Genomic DNA, 21,436 nt, shown 5'->3' on the forward strand with positions numbered 1-21,436 from the left:
GCGGGCCCGCCCCCGCCTGGGCGCCCCGATCCCGCTCAGGTGAGCCCGGCGGCACCGCCCCCGCCCTGCCCGGCCCGGCCGCGCCGCCGCAGCCCCGGCACAGCGCCCGCCGCCCCGGGGGAGCCGCCGCCGCTGCTGCCGCTGCTGCTGCCGCGGGCGGGGGCGGCGCCGGTGCCCCCGGGGCGGCGATGCGGCGGGGGCGGCCGTGAGCGCGGGGCCGGCGCGGAGCGGGGACCCCCCTCCCCTCCCCTCCTCCGCGGGCGCCGGCCCCGCCGCCGGACGGAGCGGAGCGGGCGGGGAGCGGGGGGAGTGGTTACGGCTCCGCCGCGACACCCCCGGCCCCCCCCGCCCCGCTCTGCCGCCCCTCTCCAAATAAATCAGCACCATGACTACTTCTGGGCATGGAACAAAGAGGATGCTCTCCCGAGGCCCCGCGCTGCTCCTGGCGCCGCTGCTGCTCCTGTGCCGAGGTAACCCCGGTCCCGCGGCCGCGACCCCGGCACTGTGGTTCTGTTTGTTTGGTTTGGTTTTTGTGTTCATTTTTGGGTTTGTTTTTAACTATTTGTGTTTATTTGCTATCTTCCCCCCTCCCCCGGTTTTATTTATGGCCGTTTCCCCCATCCCAGCCCTCCCTCCCCCGGCTCCCCCCCGGCGCTCCGCGCAACGCTGCGGGTGGAACGCGCTCCGAGCCCCGTCTCTGGGGCGCACCAAGAAGTCCCCATCCAGCTCCGCAGCTCCCCGCTGCCTCCCCGTGTGTTCCCCGTCCCCACGCGTGCCGCGGGCTCCCGGCCCCCTGCGCGAAGGCTGCCCCGCTGCTTCGGCCGCTGCCAGTGCGTTGCTGCTGACTTGGGGGGGAAAAAGGAGAAGTTTGGGCTCGCCGGAGCTCTGGGGGATGGAGAAGCGTCGTGGGATTTGGGGTTTCCCAGGGGGCGGCCGACCCCCCTTCCTGATGCTCCTCGCTCTTTCTGGCTCTCCATGGGCGCGGGTGGGGGGGAAAGATGTGCAGGAGTTATATCCTTGCGGTAACAAAACACCTGCGCTTAATTCCGAGAAGGACAGGTTTCCGTGGGCTGGCGGGGAGCGGGGGGTTTGGCCCTTGATTGGGTTCAGGTGGGATTCCCTCATCACGGCCAGCTGCGAGGCGGCGCGCCCGGCCAGGGAGTGCGGATGCGAGATGCTCTTCCTCTCTTCGTTTATTTTTCTTTCTTTATCCCCCTCTCCAGCTGAACTCGGGAGCAGCATTTCGGGTCCCAGTTGGGGGTGTTTGTTGGGGAAGGGCTCACCTCCAGGCTGGCAGAGCCGCAGCGCTGCCCCTGGGAAAGTCTTTAGCAGGACTTCACTCTGGGGACGTTCTCCTCTGCGTGCTCCCGTGAGCTCCCTGGCAGATGCTGCTCCTAATAAATAGGGGTTGTTAAAAGCAAATTAATTAAGGTGCATCGGTGCTGAAGTTGCTCAGGGATTCATTTGCGTTTACTGCTTCTCGGGACGGTGCTTGCGTTTGGCCCTAGCGTGGAGCTTGGGCTGCTGGGGAAACTTCACGGGGGTTTTAGGAATATGCTTAAATACAAGGATTTCAGGTGAAACAGGAGTGATCCACGGGAGGGGTAATAGCAGTATCGTTCTTGGGGATGGCACAAGGGAGTGCGTTGTTGTAGGGAAGTGTTTTAGAAAGGTTCCTACAGGGAGAGCAGGAACAATTTGCTAGGAAGGAGGCATCAGCCCTGGGGACATACAGAAGATGGACAGCAAGGGGTCCTTGCTCTGCTCACTCCAAAAAGCACAGCGTTTTCCATCTCCCTCCTTGGCTGGGGTGTGTGCAGCCACGGCGGCACTCGGAAATCTTCTTGAGCAGGACAATGGGGACCAGGGTGCAGAGCATGGACAGTGGGGTGCAGCTTGTGGGGAGTGGGGCACCGGGCACAGGACACAGAGCATGGGCTGCCTATGGGTCAGCACTGCCCCGCGGAATGGTGGCTTTCTGTGGTCACTGTGATGCCCTGTACGCTGTGCGGCTCTCCTTTTATCCAGGAGAGAGTTAGGCGCAACAAAGGAGCAGGTTTTCTGGTTTTTTTTTTTTTTTTGGTTTATTTTTGGGGTTTTTTTGGTTTTGTGGTTTTTTTTTTTTTAACCTTTTTTATTTATTGCTTTGACATATTAATGATAATCTTTTCCCCGATATTCCCCCCTCCTGTCTCCTCCTGTGTGGGTAGCTACCATGATGAGATTGCGCTGTGGGTGTAATTCTTCCAGCGCTCTGAGTGCTTAAACATATGGAAACCCACTTTGAAACAGTTTGTGGCTGCAAACCTACCGACGTATCCATCCCTCTGCGCTGCGCTGAGCCCTCCCTGCTCAATGTGCGCGTTAGGAGCTCGCAGTGCGCTCTCAGCTCGAGCTGTGAATAACGAGCGCGTTCCCCGCCTGCGCCTCTCTCCTCTGTCGGCCGTAGCATCCTTCTGCTTTCGGCGCGGAGCGCTGCCCCTGCCCTGTCCCACCCCTGGCGTGGACCGCAGCAATGTCTGCGTGTGGAGAGGGGGTTTGGGATCTGGTGAAAGCTCTTCAGAGAGAGGCGAGAGGTGGCAGAGCCCGGGAACGCCTCCCTCCGGGGCTGTGCCGGTCTTCCTGCAGCTCGCTGTGATCCAAGTCGGCTTTCTCCTCTGGATTACAGGGGTTAACGAACCGCATCTCGGTTTGGGTTGTTGCAGACGGGAGAGACACCTGCATGAGTCATGCCGCGGTGCTGCCATCTCTGCAAAGCTCCCAGCTCTTACAGACGGTCGCGTTGGGCTCTTGCCATTTTTCTCTATTTATTTGCCTTAGCTCCCTCCCTTCCCCCTTGCCGGGGCCGGCTCTGGGCAGGCTGCGTTGCGGGGACCGGAGATGCACCAGGCTGAGTTTCTTCAGCCTCTTCAAAGCGGGTGGCATTTGTTCGCCTGTCAGGCAGGTCCCCTAAATAGCTTTGTGAAGGTCCAATTAAGAGATCACTCTCCTGCCCCGGGTCTCTGGCGGCCCGGCTGCTGGCGCGCACGGCTGCGAGCAGAGGGTGTGCGTGTGTGTTTGGCAGCCGAGGGCCACTCACGCTGAGCTCGAGGATGTCTCTCGCTGGCAGCAGGCCCCCGTTTGTTGCTGGCATCTAGGCAAGGTTTTGGCCGCCTTCCTCGCTGGCGGCGGCGCTGTCTCTGAGGTTATACGAATAGGTATCCTGTGAGCGAGCCGGACGAGTTACCTGAATATTTTGTTTTCCTGCCTGGTGCTGTGTCACCGGCTCGCTCCGCTGCCTTGGACCCCGGAGCGGGTGTGGGAACGCGGGGCTGGCGGCGGAGCAGGGCAGCGCAGGAACGGGGCGTGCAGAGCTCATTGAACACCCTCCTTCAGCCCCTGTAGGATGCGCCTGGGCTGCTGTCAGCTGTGCGTGAGGAAGGACCCGCGATTGCTTTTAGACTCTGGCTCCGGGGGGGCGTGGGTGGAGAGACATTATGCTTATTTTATTATGTGTCCCTGTATCACTCTGCCTAATATGGAGACACATCTTATTCAGAGGCTCTTTAGGAACAGAAATGAAAGACCTGTATTATGTACTGTACAATAGACTTGCAGAACATGATCGTACAAACTGTTGAAATGTAGGTTATTTTCCCCAGCTTAGTGCAGATCTCAACATTTTATGCAATGACTGTTCAAATGTGAAGTGGGGGATAGTGGGCTGGGGGGAGAAGTCTGAAATTATTATAGTGCCTTTTCCTCCAGCATCCATTAGAGCAGAATATTTCAGATACCCTGATTTTACTTCCCATCAGCATAAATCTAGAACAGCTGCTCTGAAGTCAGTGGAGCTACTCTGGATTTATGCATTGCTGCTGTGGTCGGCATTGGGCTCTCTGGGAATGCAGGAGGCAACTGTGTGACTTGCCCTGCACAGCATTTTTCACTTCAAAATCTCCTGTCACTGGTGCTGCAGCCTCCTTTGTGTAGTTGAAATGCAGAAGTCTCACTGGTTTTGGGTTCTGATTATTTTCTTCAATTTGTGGGGCTTGGTTACAGAACTCCATTCACTGACACCTGACTCTGGCTGATCAATAGAGTCTCTTGAGGTTTGAATGTCAAAATAGTTATATTAAAATATAAATATCAATAAAGTACAATTAATCTGCTGTACTTTATTGCTGGGAATGATAGTCACTCCCAGCCCTATTATCTCTGTTTAAAGCAGTTTAGTGTGGCGAGGAAGGTATGAGCCCACGAGCAGCTGCAGGAGATCAGAGCAGAGAGTTGCCAACACTGGGACAGGGTTTGTGTCTGTGGAAGGATTTTTTGGATGAAGGATGCATTCCTGAGCCAGAGATGGCTCCATTTATTTAATTGCTGCGATGGGTTTGCCATCATGGATTTGGTTGAGCCCAGGCAGCAGTCTGGAAGGCACAGGGCAAGGACTCCCTTGTTTCCTGGTGAGAAGAGTCTGTGCACCACGGGGGTGCACAAGGATTTGGGTTACACAGGGCTTTAGGCTGTGCAGGGTTTTGCCAGTGGGATGGAGATTCCACCCTGCTGACCCCATGCTGAGTTGGGGTCATCCTGCCCTTCTCTGTGGCTCCTCAGAAATGTGTCTTGCAGCCAGGCTGCTTAGAGGGCCCGTGCTGGCCGTGTCCCAGCAGGGCCCCTTGCTGAAAGGTGGAGGAAGAGGTGTCATTACTGGTAACGTTGGGTCATGGCAACTTGTGCTGCTTGTCCTGACCTTGGTGGTTGATGCTGGTACGAAGCACAGGTTTTGCTGTGATGGAGAGGTGGCTTCACCAAGCCCCATGTCTCGCTTGTGCAGGTGCCTGCAGACCTGTCCTGTCTCAGAGACGCAGAGGGGAGGTGGCAGCCCCCTACATCCTGCATGAAACAAGCTAAACCAAGGTCTTCTGGCCTTAATAAACTTCCCAGTGAATGAGAAGCCATCCCACTGAAATAAATACTGTCAGCTCAACAAATTTAATTCACTGAACTTGGTTCCCCATTCTCTCCCTGCCTAAATATAACTAATGTTTGTTAATGATGAGCGGTGACTTGGTTTGTTGGCGTAGTTTTAGCTCTTAGCCCTGTCAGTGGCTCACTGATGTGCTGGCACGTGGTGCTTTCCTGACTACGGCTGTCAGATCCTCTTGCATTAAGTGCCACGGAGGCTGTGGAGTGTGAGTTACCATGTGGTGCTCTAGATGTCGTGGAAGATGCTTTGATTTCATGCTGTCGGGAGTTTCCCAGCTGGCATTTCAGAGGAAGCGGTTCCATGTGAAGATGGGCAGGCAGAAATTACAAGCAAAGCGGTCCCCGGAGACAACTTACAGAGGGGATGGGATTGCTCAGTGTCTGGCTTTCCCTGGGTATTCCCATTCCCCTCCGTGACGTAGAGTGCTGCGATAGGAAGTAAAGCAAGGGCTGCTGGAGTGTGTGTGGTGGGCGAACTCCTTGTGGAAGGACTTTGCTCTTTGGGCAGTACCTCACACAATGGACTTCAGTCTCAGGTGCAAGGTAAATATGAATGTTTCTTCCACAGTACTCAAAAATTCTCTTGCAACACACTTTTCTTTGTTTACATAAATGTTTGTTACTGACAGTATTCAGAAAGCTTCATGAATTTATGTTGTGCTCCAGATTCAAGCGCACTTTCTTTTTTCCTTTTCTCTTTTTTTCCTTCTTTTTTACCCCAAAAACATTCTTTCATCCCAAATTTTGGTGATGAAATGGCAGGAGGAATGCATATTTTAGCAGGCTATTGAGAGGCAATGTAAACACCATCTTTCATGGAAAATCAGTTTGTTCAAGTTCAAAAGCAGCCCAGCCTCTCCACTTGATCAATTTGCTGTCATAGGAGATGATTTTAAAAGTGGCGATTATGTCCTATCTTGTCTCTTGCAACTTCAGGCAAGGAGAGAAAATGAAGTGTAGCATTTGATTTTAACTCTGGCTTTTTCCTGATTTTTTTTTTCAGTGATGGTGGTAGTCAGAGAGGAAGCAAAGGGGTGCCCTGAGGGGTGAGGGGATAGCCAGGAACAGAGGGGTTTCCACAGGGCTGCCGTCTGCTGAGTAAACTAATTGGAAACTGCATGTAAACCAGCTCTGCTCATCTCACCGTGCCTGCACCAGCTGGCCCTCAGGAGCTGCTCTGCCCCATTGCTTCCCCTGCAATGAAGAAGGAGACCTGCAGTGGCAGGAACCTGGCCTTTTAGTGACAAAGCTGCTAAATCTTGGTGAGAGGGTGCTCGGCACTCTGTGGTTGTTGCATGGCCACGTCCTCCTGCCTGGGGATGGTGCTGCCATCTGGTTAAAGGTTGTGCACGGACCATAGGTCTGGTTATGGGGAGGGGATGGTGTGAAACCACCTGTGTTGGGCAGCTTTAGCTTGGCATTGGTGATGGAAAGAAATGCTGGGAAAAAAACCCCTGATGCAATTAAAACTGGAGCTAAATGGAGGCAGGGATCAAAATCCTCATTCTGGCCAAGCCAAGGGCTCAGGAGGCTCCAGAACTGGTGTTTCCACTTGTATCGGCCCATGGGATGGTGTGGGAGATGGTGCCTCTGGCCAAGCAGCTGTCCCTCTCCCGAGCCGCTTTATCCACATGGGTGCAACGCATGCCCTAAATACAGCGTTGGGAGAATTTGGTCATGGGCTGAGGGAGCCCTAGGGCGAATCAGCCTGAGGAGGAAAAGCATTTCTGCTAGAGAGGGGAGAAACATCATCCTCATTACCCCAGAAATAAAATCCTTTAGAAGGTTAAATGAGAGGTGCACGTATCTTTGGGTTTTTTGTTTAGCTTGTATGGAAACATTTCAAAAACAGATGGCAAAGCAGAGATTTATTTCCCATTAAGTGCAGAGGGCTGGTGCACAGGACCTTATCTGCTTGTGGGCCCTGTAATAAACCTGCCAGCAGGTGATTTAAATCCAGTTTTTCTGATTGGGAGAGTAGTGAAAGGAACAGGGTTTATGTTACTTAGGAATTTTATGGGCAATGTTAGATTTTTAAGATGCAGGAATGATCAGGGCATGGCTCCACAGCACTGGAGACATTCATTTCTTTCATAAAGGATCTTCCCTGAGTCAGAAAAATGAACCATTTTCCATTATTTAGCAGCTGAGCTGCCATTGCTGTGAGTGACAGACGCAGCTACTTTATATCTCAGTTTAGGATTTGTTGTCAATTAGCCACAGCTTTTGCTTAGCAGCAAGACTTTCACCACAATGGGCAAGGAGGGCTGTCTAATGGATGCTGCAGCTCCAAAAAAGGATGAAACTCACACCAAAGAAAAGACAGAGCCCATGTGCCCTAAAAGGGAGCCCTTGAGCAGATGGAGCAGGTTTCTATGCAATGAGCAGCAATTAGAAACTCAGCTAAGAGTTGGTAGCTGCTGACTGCTCTTGGTACCCAGAGTTTTCATCGAAAAAGGAGCGAATCCAAGATGAGCTTTGGAAGGAGCTGGTCTGGATGTCTGCTTGGGGCAAGTCCCTGGCCAGTGTGAGCACCCGGTCTGGTGAGAGACAACAGCCATACATCCCCAGTGCCTCTGTCCCTGACTCTGTGGGGCCACAGCAGTCTGAAACGTCACTGTTGGTTTCCAAGGGCACTCAGAGAGCTGGGGGTAGCAGGGACTAACAACACAAGGTCTGATTGTCTTTCACTGAGTGCAAAGAGGGCACAGCACACGCACACAGTCAAAGGGACTTTTAAAAGGTCACAACAGAGGCACCCAGAGAGGGTGGTAAGAGCTTGCTGGAAGCAGCAAGCTTCTGTCAGGGCAAGCTCAAAGGCCAGTGTGCCTCAGCCTCTCCAAATCATGGGAATTAGAGCTGGAAAAGTTGGCAAATAAACTGTCTTTGCCATCTCTGGTAGTTGGGTACAGCCTGTTCCTGAGTGTGGCTGGTTTTCAGTGATGCAGGACTTCTGCTGCCTTCCTTGGCAGAGAGCTTCGCAGCCCATTAGCCCTCTCCTGTATTCCGCCTACAGGTTTCCTTCTTCGCTTCATGCCATCATTTATTGGATGACCTGAGCTCCCAGCTTCCATCCCTATCACCTGTCCAAGGCCAAACCCAGGAAAATCTATTAAATGGGGACGAATGGTTAAACAGTGAGTGGGAACTGCTCAAAAAAAGGAGCTGGGTCTGGCACGTCAATACCCAGTGTGTAAATACATTTACAGCTGGAGGTTATTTAGAGAAGAGAGGGCAAGGACTTGAAATGCACGTGGTGATGAGCCATAGATTATGCTCTGAAAACACTCAGAAGGCAGTTACAGTTGCACTATCTAATTCATCTCCCACTAAGACATTCTGCTCCAAGGTGTTTGGAAATAATGGAATAGCTTAGATATTAACATTATTAAATCCTCATCTCTGACAGCTATGAAAATTAATATACAAAGGTTTCTTCCCCCTTTTTTTTTTTTTTTTAATGCTGCTCAGTTACTCATTTTGGGTTTTTTTCTTAGGAGTAGTCCACTGAAAGTTATTAGCATGGGTATTGGTGCAAAAAAGGTTCAACTCCATTAAAGAGGAGAAACAAGCAAGAGATAAACAGAAGATAGCATGAATTTTATTGCAGTTAAGGCATTTTTTTCTTTTCAAATATTAATAATTTATCATTCTTTCACCTGTAGATCTCAAAGGGCTTTAGAGAAGAAAGTGGGTACCATCGAAGCCATTGTCTGTCTTCTCCATAATCCCCATGAGGGGCCCTGGGGCAGCAGCCCAAAGCCTAAGCCCTGCTGGCAGGGAGAGCAGAGGTGTTGTGTGAAGCTGGGCTCTGGGGTTATTTTTTGATGGCAGCTGACGTTTTGCTGCTACTCCTGAGCGAGTGAGGCTCACCTTGGATGGAGGTTGCTGAGGTTCATGGCCAGTCAGTTGGCCCTGGTGTGCTGAGCAATGCTCAGGCACTGTCTCCTCCTCCACGTCTCAGCCCTGGCTTGTTTTGGTGCCTGAGCTGCTTGGCACCTCCAAGCCCCAACTGCAGGCAGTGCTGAGGCTCTCTGTAAGGGCTCTCTGTCTGCCCCAGAGTTGGCACCACTTGGTCCTTCTGCTGTGTTTGATTTGCACCAGCCCATTACAATTTTTATGGGAAGTCATAAGCAGAAATGAAGAGATGGAATTATTGTTCTTTGTTGCTAAAATCAAAGACAGCCCTACAGAGGAGAGCCCAGATGGTGATGCTCATCTCATCACCTCCTTGGTGTGATAAAGCTGGACAGCCCATGGGGACTGGGACATCTTTTCAGGGACTGCACTGAGGAGCTGTTCTTCAGACATGCCCTTTTAAACCCCACAGGTCCATGTTGTGCACCTTATTTCACTTATTATAGTGTCATAATGAGATTATTGAAGTCTGCTGTAAGTGCTGGGGGGCAAGTGTCAGCTCCAGGGTACAGCTTCAGCTGTGTCCTCTCAAAGTATCCTGCTCATCCAGAGTTGAAGCATCTCCTTCCCTTTCTTTGAGCATATTGCAGCCCAATACATTGAATGTGTAAGAAGGCTTTCTTGCATTTAACCTATTAACGAAAAGGGAAAGCCAAAGGGAAGTCATTGCTTTGGTTCCTGCAGCAACCAGCAAACTCTCAGATGATTTCCCAAACTGCCCTAGGCCCTCTGTCCCCACACCCCCTCAAAGGGCTGAGAGCTGGAGCAGCCCCAGAGCGTATCTGTCAAAATGCTCGTCCCTTAGATGTGTGGAGTCTGGGAATTGTTGTATCAGACTCCATTCTGTGGGACTTCATCATCTGAGTTATTATCTCCAAAATACAGTTATCTCCCTCAATGGCAGTCTCCTATTGAAAATTATCTCTTTCAGCAGGGCACTTGCATTTATTTACTGCGCGGCTTCTCCCATTAGTATAATCATTACTCCTTGGACTGGGTTTGAATTCAGAGCATCCCACTGTGGTACTTAAAGAATTAATTACAGCGATGAAAGAATTCCTCTAAAGACTTCTATGAATTGGTCTGGTTGAAGTGTTTTAGCTTTGCTTCAATTGGTGCAGCTCTTGTCAAAGGATAGTGAGAAAATGCATGGGTCAGTGATTTAGATGAGGCAAATTACGTTAGAAAAATTGATTTGATTTAGGAAGTGAGCTTTCAGATCACAGGGAATTGCCTGCTTCTTTCTCTGCCGTGATGATTTTCCCTGAAGATGAGCAGAGGCAGATAATTCAGGGTTAAAGTAAGTGGCTCTTGTAAAAGGTTTGTCAGAGAGCGGAGGAGAGATGGGCTGACACACATCTTTAGATAAACGATTATTGACCCATATATTGCTATCTGCGCATCAGCTGCAGTTACAGACACATGGGGATGCTTATAAACACACTCAGGCAGATCATGTGGCTTGCTAAAGAATTGAGTCCTTGTTTTTAGGTTTGGTTTTTTTCTCCCCAGAAATGGTTTTTCCATACAGCACACCTTCAGAACTGGCACAGATCTGGGAATGAGTGCTGTGTGGCTGCCTTAGCCAGCTCTGCATTGCCTGGCTCTGTGCTTAGTCATTCCCGGGGCTGGCAGTTTGCTTTTCCCGAGGTTTTTCACTTCCTCGGATCAAACTGAGTGTTTCCTCCTTCTGTCCCTTGTCTTCATCTTAAAGGGGCTGCAGTCCCTGAGCTGCAGTGGGGCGATGCTCAACAATGAGCACCTCAGGCAGTGTCCCCTCAGGGGATCAGTTCCTAAAAAGCACCTTCTGAATGAGCAGTTCCCTTCCCTATATGCTGAGGAGTTTCTTCTGAGTTCTTCTGGCCAGCTGTGTTTTGCCTGTGAGAGCGGTGCGTTGTGAGTGCAAAGGCTGCTGGGCTGAGACCCACCTTGTTCCTGACCATTCGTGAGCTGCTTTGAACGGGCTCTCCGTGTTTGTCACGGAAGTAGCGATGGAGCCTGGCAGCGTTTCGGTTTGCACTTTGTAAAACTTGTCTTTTTTTAAAAAAAGTGAAGGAGATGACTTTTGCCTAGCAGTGTCTTTTGTTTCTTTCGCACCTTGCAGAACTCTCTAAATTGCAGATCGTTTGCTGGAATGCCGGCGAGACCTCATTTTGCTCTGTCTAGCGCTGGTGGTATTTGTCTCCATAGTTTCACCACCACCAGCTTCCTTGGCACGAAAATCCAGGTGTGAGGCTCTGGTGTGCCTGTGCCATTCCCTCTCCCCCAGGGCGGGCACGAGAGAGGTGCGGAGCCCGTGTGGTACTGACACAGGGGGGGTCCTGCCTTCAGCTGGGAGAGGGTGTGTGCACACTCCTGTGCTTGCAGAGAGCCTTTTCCATACCCCAGCCTCAGGCTGGGAAGTGAGATGACAAGTGCAAGCAGAGAAATGATGCTGGGGAGAGCTGGAATGGAGCCTCCCGCCAGCAACTGAATTCAAGGCTGCAAAAAGAAGTTGCAAAAGTAGCAATCCATCTATCCACTTAGTGGGAGAAGCCTAAGATCATTTCACAGTAATCAGCCCCCTGGTGTTCAAAAAAAAACCCAACCAAAAATACTGCAGGTTTTTGCTTTACTGTGGGTAACTGGCAAAATCTAAAGCAAATTAATGTTCTCAGAGGCTGTGGGGCTTTTTTCCCCCCTCTTTTTGACAAGTAGGGGCTGTATCAAGTTAAAAATAATGTAAGAAACAATAGATTGTCTTTGCTTTTTTAGATAACCATGTTTCTGCCATACATTTCAGAGGTCTTCTGTCCTCACTGAAACACTCTGGTTAACTACCAGTGGAGTTATTGGCAAGTGGATGTTTTTCTGCAGGGTCAGTCGGATGATGAGCAGTGTCATCATCACCAACCTCACAGTGGCACATTCCCAAGGTGATGCACTGTGCAGGTGCATTGCCATGCTATAGCTGCTTGGCTGTATCAGTGTCTCCATTAAAAGCCACAACATTCAGGGATTTTAATTTGGTTGTAAAAACCCGCTCCAGACACTACAAAGTTTGGGAGCTTGTTTGTTTATTTGTTGTAATCCCATTTTATTTTTCCTTTCTCCTTAACTGTGAGGGCATAGAGGAAACAGGCTCCAAAGATGCCTCTTGATTCTTGCTTATGTGAAATGAGAAACATTGAGTTGGAGGAAGATCACAGAGATTTCTGCCTCTGTGTGTGGAAATGTTTGTTCAGATTAAAGGAGAGGTGGCAAACGGGTGTTTGAACATGCCGAGCTTGAAGGTGTCCGTAAGGAGCCCTGGTTGCAAGATGTTACTGGAGAGAGGTGTTCAGGGTGGGTGTTTCCTCATGCCAGGCACAGGTGGCACGTCCCCACTGCCCCTGGACGTCCCTGCTGTCCCCAGCCATGGCTGCAGCCACCGGGGGCCTTGGGGTGGCTGGGGCTGCAGGGTCAGAGCTGGACCTGAGCACATGAGTGAGGCACAGCAGGAGTTTGCTGTGGAACTAGAGCCACTGAATTGCAGCAGATGCTTTGCTACTACACAACAATTTGTAATTAAAACACAACTTGCCATCCTGATTAGATTAAGCATTTAAATTCATTTGCAGTTTTTTTCCCCCTGTATTGTGTAATTAGCAACATATGACGCTTACATTAGCTCAGTTGAAAGTTATAATGATTAATTTGCACATTGAAGCCTCCCCATGAATCAACTGGTGCGGCACACTGGAGACAGCTCAGTGCGGTGTGCCCACGTGAACGTGTCCCCCGCCTGTTCCTGGGGCATGATGGATGCTCCAGTGAGGTGGTTCCTGGTGTTTCAGTCCTTCTGCAAGGCAACAGTGTCCCTGTGCTCCGAGTCACTCGATAAATGCCAGTGTGACCCTTGCCAGGATGTGGCCATTCTTTTTTGCATCTGAGCTGGGGTGATGCATCCTGAAGCACCCGACTGACCACGTACCTGGGAGCACTTAAAGTTCATGATGTTAAATTACTGGTGGTTCTTGTTGTTTCTTTGTCGATATAAGCATTGTTCTAAAGTGTTTTGGTCAAATTCTGATTGTTTTTACCCAGATTAATCTTTGATTATCATGAGTTTTGCCTGAAGGCTTTGTAAGTCAGACTGGAGCTCTAACTAGTAAAGAACCTTGTTCAAGCAAGCCAAAACCAACAAGAAAACTACTATAAGCTAATTATAACGAATGTCTTTTTTCTTTCTTATCTAGTCATAATATTGTCTTTCTTTCCACCTTCTGCTGAGCTGTGAAAATATTCTGCAAAATTATATTTTTGAGTTGATGGAAAAGTACACCCCTGCCAACAATATTTTTCTATTGTTCATCAGAGACAGGCTTCATAACAGAAGAGATCCGTGCTGGAAAAGTACATCAGCTGCAAACAGTTTATTCAAAGTCATCTCAAATAGCAGGGAGGGTTTTTGAGTTCCTGTTCCAGCTGAATATGAAATGCAGAATGCAGCTTCTAATATTTCAGAGGCATGAGTGGTGCAGGTCATAATAATGCATTGCCATTTTCACAAAAGATGGGTTTTATATTAAAGCTTCCAGTGGAAAAAGGTCTGGAGGTGTTAAAATATGTATATATTGTTTAAATTACTGTGTGAGGGTGCCATCTCCTTCCCTAGGGCACTGTGGGGGTCATGGACACATAGGTGAGTGGGAAATGAGCTCCCACCTTTTTTTGGTCCATGCACCTGTCTGTGTGTCCATGCACATGGGTGCACTGATGTTAAGTTGGTGGGGTGTTAAATGTTTCACTTTTCCAACCATCAATTTCAATTGAATTTCATAAGCCATTAAAGTTCTCTGCTGCTTTCTTTGCTCTTCCAGTTATGTGAGCTCCAGCCATTTAGCTGTGGGTCCTGAGGCATGATTGCTCTGTGGAGCAGCAAAAGTAAATTGGTTCCTGATGTAAAATCTTTATATATATATATATATATATATATATATATATGTATGTATTTTATCTTTCTAACTCACTGTGAGTGGTGTTACAGTGTTGGGCTGATGATGTGAATCTTCAAGCTTGGCTTTTTCTGGTCCAGTTCTGGATCCCCCCCGACAGCATCTTTTAAAAAGCTTTTGTGCCTGGCTTGAATGGCAAAGACTTGTGTAGAGGAAGAGGATTTTTTTTGTTGTTTATATATTTATCTTTAGAATCATGGTGGAAAGATTGGACTGGGGTTTGGGTTTTCCCCCTGTGGAAATGTTTGTGAGAATGATAGTTATTTGGATCAAAGGAGATCTTTTGGCAGTCCTCTGACTTTGATTCAGTACTGGCAGTGTGACAAATAATGAAAAAGCAATCGTTTCCCCTTCTCCCACTTTTATTCTCAGGATAAATGAATGGTTAAGATCTCTGTGCTCAAAAATAATTGCTCATGGCTTTTACAGAAAAACTGAAAATCCATAACACTCACCCTTTAAATAGATGATTTGATCTTTCCTGTCAGTTTGTGTTTTGCACTATTGAGTGTCTTTGCTGCCAGTCTGAGGCTAAACTGGACAAAGCTGATATGCAGGCTTTGCAGGTTGAGTCTGTGGAAAGGAAGACTGGATAAGTAGTTTTACTGCTTTGGAAAGCAGTTCCCATGCTGGGAGTTGAGCAGCGGGGATGAAGCAGGGTCTTGTTGTCGAGGTCCACTGGTAGAACTGTTTTGCACAGCATAAAGTTAAAGAATTTGATAGAATACAGAATGAATGGAGAAAAGCGTAACTTTAATTTGCCATGTGATTTTCAAGTAGCTCAAACATCTCCTAAAGTGAGTGTGAGTGACTGCTGGGACCTGCTGGGCAGTTCTCAGCGTGTTCCTCCTCCAGCTGCCTGGGGCTTGATGAACAGACGGAGGTGTCCACCAGTGCTTTGCCAGGATTTCTTTTCTTCCTTTCTTTCCTTGCTTTTATGGCAGCGGATGTGAGGATGAACTGCCATATTTTACATCTTCCCTCTCCTAGCAGCCAAATGGGGCTGTGTGGCTGAGCTGGCTGCCCATCCCAAGTACTGTGCACTTCACCTTCCTGGAGCATTAACCTCCCATCGTTTCCAGCAAAGCCAGGCATAGAAGATGAGGCTGGGCCTGTACTCGTTATTTGGGGATAACAGCAGCAGTTCCTTTTTTTCTTTTTAAATCCTACTAATTGGTGTTCTCAGCCTCAGCTCCAGCTTAATGAAGGCTGCTGTCTGGGAATCATTGCAAACAGTTATGGAAATGCATTTAAATGCTTAAATCTGTTGTACTTTTCTCTTTATGGGTTTATTCCTTCAAAAAGCTTAACTATGCCCAGAGTCCCTGCCTGCCCAGGATGATTTCTTTCCATGAGCCCTGTGGTGGGGCTCTGGCACCTCTGCAGCATGGAGGGTACACGGGAGGTTTGTGCTAAAGCCCTGCTGCACCCATTGTGCTGAGGGAGCAGCATTTTCGGTCTGTTTGCTCCATGCTCCAGATGGGGCCTTTGGATGCTGGGCATGAGGACACAGAGAGCATCCAAATTCCCTCTGCCCAGGGGAGGAGAGCACCCCTCCTCCTCTGACCTGCCCAGCACATGCATCATTTACTCAACCCTGTTAAATGAACAGAGCTGCTGGATGCCGCTGCTGTGGCTGCACCACTCATGTCAGTCTGCCTGGCAGTCAGTGTTTGTCTGTCCCTCAGTTCCTCATGGTGAGGACTCTGTAGCTGCACAGAGGCAGAGAAGGTTTCAGCTAAAAGCAAAGGAAAAGGGTCACATGGTGGGTTTTCCCATCATGGCTGTGGTTGTAGCCACACATTCCCCAGGTTTGGAGAGGTGTGAGCCAGGTGGTCCTGGGAGGGATCCAGACAAAGGTTTGTGGTTCCTCCTGAGGCAGAGGAGCACCATCCACTTGGATGGACACCCTCACAGGCTGGGCCAACTAAGTGTGCTCTGGGTGTTGAGCCATTGATGGAAGGATGAATGAGCAATAGCCAGGCTGTTGCTTCCTCCTCTGAGAGACCATTTTGGGAGCCACTGTGATGGGTGTTCTTCCAGAACCGTTCTCAGCTGATTTCTGTTGGTGAGATACTGCAAAGGTGCTAATTCCATGAAGCATCCCCTGAGGGTAATGTGTGAAGTTGGTTTGAAATGCCTCTTTAAGAGTTGGTGTGCCACCAAATGTGTTCTGCTGTTATTGAGTCCCCACGGTGGTCACTTGTGTCTTTGGGGAAGGGTGGATGGGACTTTTTTCCTTTTCTTTTGAAAGCTAATCTGGTGCTGTTCTGGGGTCACTGATGGGAACTCTATGCCAGCCAGTGGCATCCTGAGGTTGTCACCCTGTGGTAACTTTGCCGTGGCTCATCCAAGACGAGCTGCAGGTCCTTGAGCAGGTGTGTGGCTCTCTGGTAGTTGTTGGCAGCTTTAATCAGAAAACCAGGGTCAATCATCAGCTTATTCTCTTATCCCAAGAGATGGGCACTTCAGGCTGATGATGAGGGACAGGACCTATGTTGTCCCTCCCTTTTTATCTGCAGCCTTTTACTAACAGGAAATACAAAATCCTTCCTCTGGTGTTGGGGGGACCTTTGGGGCTCATGGATTCCCACTCCACTAATCCCCTCTTGCCCCTTGTTTTTAAGGCTGGGTTACGTCCTTCCTTGTGAGAGAGCCCATTCACCCAGCAGCCTTCCAGGCAGGGATTTCCAAGGTGCTGGGTGGATGTTTCTCTGCCTTTTTGTCTTCAGGGAAAAGTGATTCTGGGTGCTGCTGGTGAGAAGGAGCATCCAAGCAGAAATGCAACATTCCCCACCTAAAAAAGAATTTAAAATTCTGTTAGCTTTGTATGGAGGTTTAATTGTCCAGGCTGTGTCAGTGCTTGCACGTGACTCCGAGTACATGGTGCTTCAAGGCCAAGAGAGTGCCCAGGGCCTCCCAAAAATGGCTGTGAAAATAAAACAAGTGCTTGTGTTTAAAGAACAATATGGGGTATTGTTTATTTGTGCTCTGGTTAGACGGAGATGCAAGTGGTCTAATTCCTGTATTTTAAGAGCAACATTCAGCCCATGTGATGGCCAGGGAAGATGAGAAGAGACTGCTACAAGCCAAAAGCAGCAAACCCATGAAGCAGAGCTAGAGACAGCTTTAAAGCTATGAACATAATTACCCGAGGAGTCTGCCAAGGAACCAGATGCTGGAAATGAAAGAATAACTTCCATGGCTTGGCATCTGTCTGCGATCCAGGGAGAGGAGGAGAAGCAGGGGAACTGCATGCAGGGTTGGGAAATGGTTGCTCCAGTTGCAAAATGGGTACCTTCAAAAATATTTGGTGTATACTGGCATTTTTGTATGGAGGAGAGTGAAACTGTCAGAAGGAAGAGAGGTGAGGTCAATATGCCTGTCTTGTTGGCTGTTTGACCCTATTCTGCAGGTTTGATGTCAGTGTTGTGGTTGGTTAGCTGCTGGGAAGATCCGGGTGCTGTGGCAGCTTAAGCAGATGGTGATGAATGAGGAAAATGTGACTGAGCTGAATTCTGAACCTTTTGGGACCCATTTGTGCCCAGAACCCTACAGAGCACTCTATTTTCCATGCATGGATGAGCTCAGTTGATATCTAAAATAAGTGTCTACATGTGACTTTTCTGAGGCCAGGTCACTTTTGGCAGTGCTCTAGTTTCGAAAACCAAACTAGAAAGTTCCTACTATTTTTCTCCCCAATTTATTTTTACAGTTACTGTTAAAATAATTGCAGTCCTAGCAAAGGTAAACAGCTGGGTTCAACATAATCAGTACATAAACAATATCCATCATTTACATGGTATAAAACCTCTGCCACAAACCATATTCCTGAGGCTGCATCTTAGGGGAAAAATAGAAAACCTTTATGGGAAGGGGAGCAGAAAATCAGGGGGGGTCCTAACAGATTGAGTACACGTCAATAACAGCAGCAGTGGAGCAGTCTCCTTTCTGCTTGTGCTTGAACCAAACACCCCAGAAAAAGGTGGTGATAGTAGAGCCGCACATGGGGCATCTTCAGAGCCAAGCCAGTGGTGCTTCCTGGGGTGCAGAAACCTAACATGCCTCTCCCAGCTGGGAAATAAAGGCAGGGAGCAGTGATCAGAGCTTATAGGGGAAGTTCATGGGATTTCAGGCCAGGATAGCAGTGTTTTTCAAGCCAGGGAGAGGAGTAAGAGCTTTGCTCATGGATAAGAGACGTTTTTACCATTTTAATAGCCTTATTTTCACTCTTCTTTGGATCTAATCAGTGGAAAATATGTTCAGCGTGCACCTCGGGTGCACAGGATGAGATGGACATGGGAGTGGAATGGTGGGCTTGGGACTGGGGGACATCACTAGCATGCCAAGGAGCCTGACAGGGAGCAGGGAGGAAACTGGAGGTGACTGGGGGTGCATTCAGCTGCTGCCTCTGCACACTCACAACCTGCTGTATGTGCATCCTTGTTTGTAAGCAGCTGTGGTTATTTTGCCTCAAAATAATAAACCTTTTTTGCAAGGAGTTGGGGGGAGGCCTCTGTATTGCTGCAGCTTGGGGATAGAGTCACGTGCGAGTCAGAGAGTCACATCATGTTGAGTGCTGAATGACTGTGCTTATTAATATAATAAACCAGAGGAACACACTGTCACGACAGTCTCTGCAGTGAGAATCCAGGGGATTATTTTAACCAAAGCACATTAAATCTTTCTGTCTCCTGAAAATTGCACCCTGGAGGTATGGACTGGAGGGCAGGAAGGGTAGGAACATTTAACAAGGGTTTGCAGGAGTTTTTATGCATATTGTGGTCTCCAGAACAGTGTTCTGCTGTCTGGGGTTTTATATCTTCCCATCACTACAGTTAAGTTCCTCAGACATGATAAGAAGGAAAACATTCTCTCTCTCTCTTTTATTTTTTCTCCCTTCATTCCCTAGTTTCAAGATGAAATTTTCTCTGCTGTAGCACTGACATAAGACCTTTCCTTCAGATGTACTGTATGAAAACATGCTGTCATCCTCTCTGAAAGCTGTGAAGTGTGTGCATGTATATGTATGTTCTATATATTCAGGCACACACTATACAGAGATACATGTGTGTATATATAGGGTTTTTCCTCTCTCTCTCAGATAAAATAGGCCTTTCTCATCTCTTTAACAAAAACAAGTGTTGTTAGATGATAGAAGATAAAATTCTCACCTGGGCCCCTTGATGGGGTCACTACTGGGATTGATTCAAGGGCAAGAGCACTCCTCTCCTGCACCCCTGACTGGGATTTTGGTCACTGGGTACATGTGTAGGTTCACCAAACCCTTGGAGAAGACCTGATGTGGGGTTAGTTAATGGCAACAGCCCAGCTGCCTCCTTGAGAGCCTGGGAAGTCCCTGAGCCCACAGAGAGACCTTTGTGGCTTCAAATGGCCCCACCATTGGAGCTGCCCGCTGGGGACAGGGCTTTGCAGGAGGCTGCACTCCCTGACAGAGAAGGAGGTTAAAACAAAAAAGACAAGTTTCTCAGAGAGAGCAAGGTGAGGGGAGCCTCTGCATGTCCCCTCGAGGTATTTTGTACTCTCTCTCTGCCAAATGCTGAGGGCATTGGGCTGGTCCTTGTTGCTTTGCTTTGGAGAGGAGCTGGAGTAGCCCAGAGCAGAGAATGTGTCTTCCCTTTGCCACCCTCTGGTGAAAAACGTGCCCACATCTCCCTGGATTTCCTATGTGTTGGCTTGACACACAGGCAGCCTTCTCTTCTCTTTTTCTAATCATGGAGAGGGTTCAACACATGGTCTGAAATAGCTTTTTTACCTCAACAGGGAGGTTCCTTGAGGCAGTAACTGACTCTTTCTTTCAAGCAATGGCATTTTACTTGGGAAAGCAGCCAGTTGGTATTTTCAGCACAGCAGAATTCTGTCTTGCTTTAAAAGGAGGTGGTTCCAGATTCTCCTTGGGTTTTTTTTTTTTCCTCTTCCCTAGGATGATGTCATTTTTACTTTGTGCACTCTCTACCATCCTGTACACAGTCACTCCAGCTCCTTCTTGGAAACACTTCCACTAGACAGGCACTTAATTTTATAGAAACAGCACCTGCAGGACCAACAGGTGAATAATCTGGAGTCCTCAGCTGCATCGTGTCGGGCAACTGAAATGTCCTTTAAGTGACCCTGAAAGGAAGGCTCAATTGTTACTGATATTTTTTTCTTTTCAATAAGAAATGATAGAATGGATGTGTGATAACACAGTTGAAAGTTAAGATGCTGGGTATGGGCAAGAAAACTAAAGAGACCAGGAGAGAAAGATTTCCAAAGCAGAAACAAACTGTTCTTCTTTCTTAGTTTTCATGCCAATTTAATGTATTCATGAAAATTGCCTCAATTTAACTTCAGGGGAGAAAAGAATCTAAAGGGTTGCTGTAGCTAAAAGGCTGCATCCTGTTTTAGTAAGTTTGCTATACTGTAGATTTTTATCTAGAGGGGCTTTTTTTATAGTACTTTCTACCAGCAGTTCTCCACACCTGCTTCTTTTTAAAAAGCACTCTGCAAGCTGCAGGAAAAGGATGCTAAGCACAGTTATCCCTGTTCTGCAGGTAGAGGGAACTGGCAGAGATGTGCAATGACTTTGGTCTCTGCCAGAGCCAGGGAAAGAGATGAGCCCTTAGCTCCTGAATCCTGTACAACACCACACAACCCTGCCTGGGAGTTATCCTGCAGTGTGTGACTGGAGCAGGAGGTGTTGGGCTGAGCTTGCCATCCTGCTCAACTCAACCTTGTTTTATGTGCCTGCCCTTGAACTACCCCTGTGTGACAGGAATGAAACCACTGGTGAATATTTTGGATTATGTACACCTTGTATAGCAGAGGCATGAAGCCTTGATAGACTTGGCTGCTTGTCTGGCCTCTCTTACCAGTTAAGTAATCTGGGGCTGAATCTTCTCCCCTGCTCTGGGCGTTGGTTTTCCCCTCCAGTGTTCTCCCTCCTCTTCCTTTCTCCATTGTTAATGTGCCCACACTCAGGTGGGATTTAAGAAGCACTTGCTTGGCTTTGCATGATGGAACTGGCAAGTTCTGCTCAGGTCATACAGGTACATAAAAATGAACTGTGAGCCTGTGATGCTGCTGCTGTTACTGCTTCCTTTGCAGGGCCTGTGCAGCCACCCAGCAAAGCAGAGTTAGTCACTGCTCCCTCTCCAGGCCAGGCTTGCTTGGGCCCACAGGGATGGGACATCTCCTGGCATCTGGAGTGAGATACTCTGTTAATACAGCAGTACCACCTCTGCCCATCCACCTCCAGCAGCTACAAAAACTGACCACACAGGCACAAGCTTGATTTGTTTTCCAGGAGGTTTTGATGCATGAAATACAGGGACAGTGTTTTCCCTCCCGGTACCTGGAAGAACATGGTGCTCTGCAATAAATTAGCAATGCTGCCTTGCCTTCTGCTTAGGAAAGGGCTTTAAGGCATTTTATTGTGCTGTGCCTCCTGTGTACAAGCTGGAGATTGTAGTTTCTGGGCGTACTATATCCTCCTCAACATTTTAAAAAATAGAAATCCTTAAGAAAAAGAATAATACACTTTCAGACTTTTATAGCTTCCTTTATACAGTGAG

The 21,436-nt window shown here is 48.6% G+C and overlaps 1 protein-coding gene across 1 annotated transcript in view; it reads left to right on the top strand.

Moving 5' to 3' along the window:
* Positions 1-294: 294 nt before the first annotated feature.
* TMEM132B (transmembrane protein 132B) overlaps positions 295-21,436 on the top strand; it is a 220,605-nt gene continuing 199,463 nt past the window's right edge. Inside the window, exon 1 of the mRNA XM_048322808.1 lies at positions 295-470. Within this exon, the coding sequence (XP_048178765.1) occupies positions 386-470 (85 nt within the window). The 5' untranslated portion in view covers positions 295-385. The remainder of the gene's footprint in view (positions 471-21,436) is intronic.

This window comes from Corvus hawaiiensis, chromosome 18 (assembly GCF_020740725.1).
Source record: "Corvus hawaiiensis isolate bCorHaw1 chromosome 18, bCorHaw1.pri.cur, whole genome shotgun sequence".
Classification (NCBI taxonomy): Eukaryota; Metazoa; Chordata; class Aves; order Passeriformes; family Corvidae; genus Corvus; species Corvus hawaiiensis.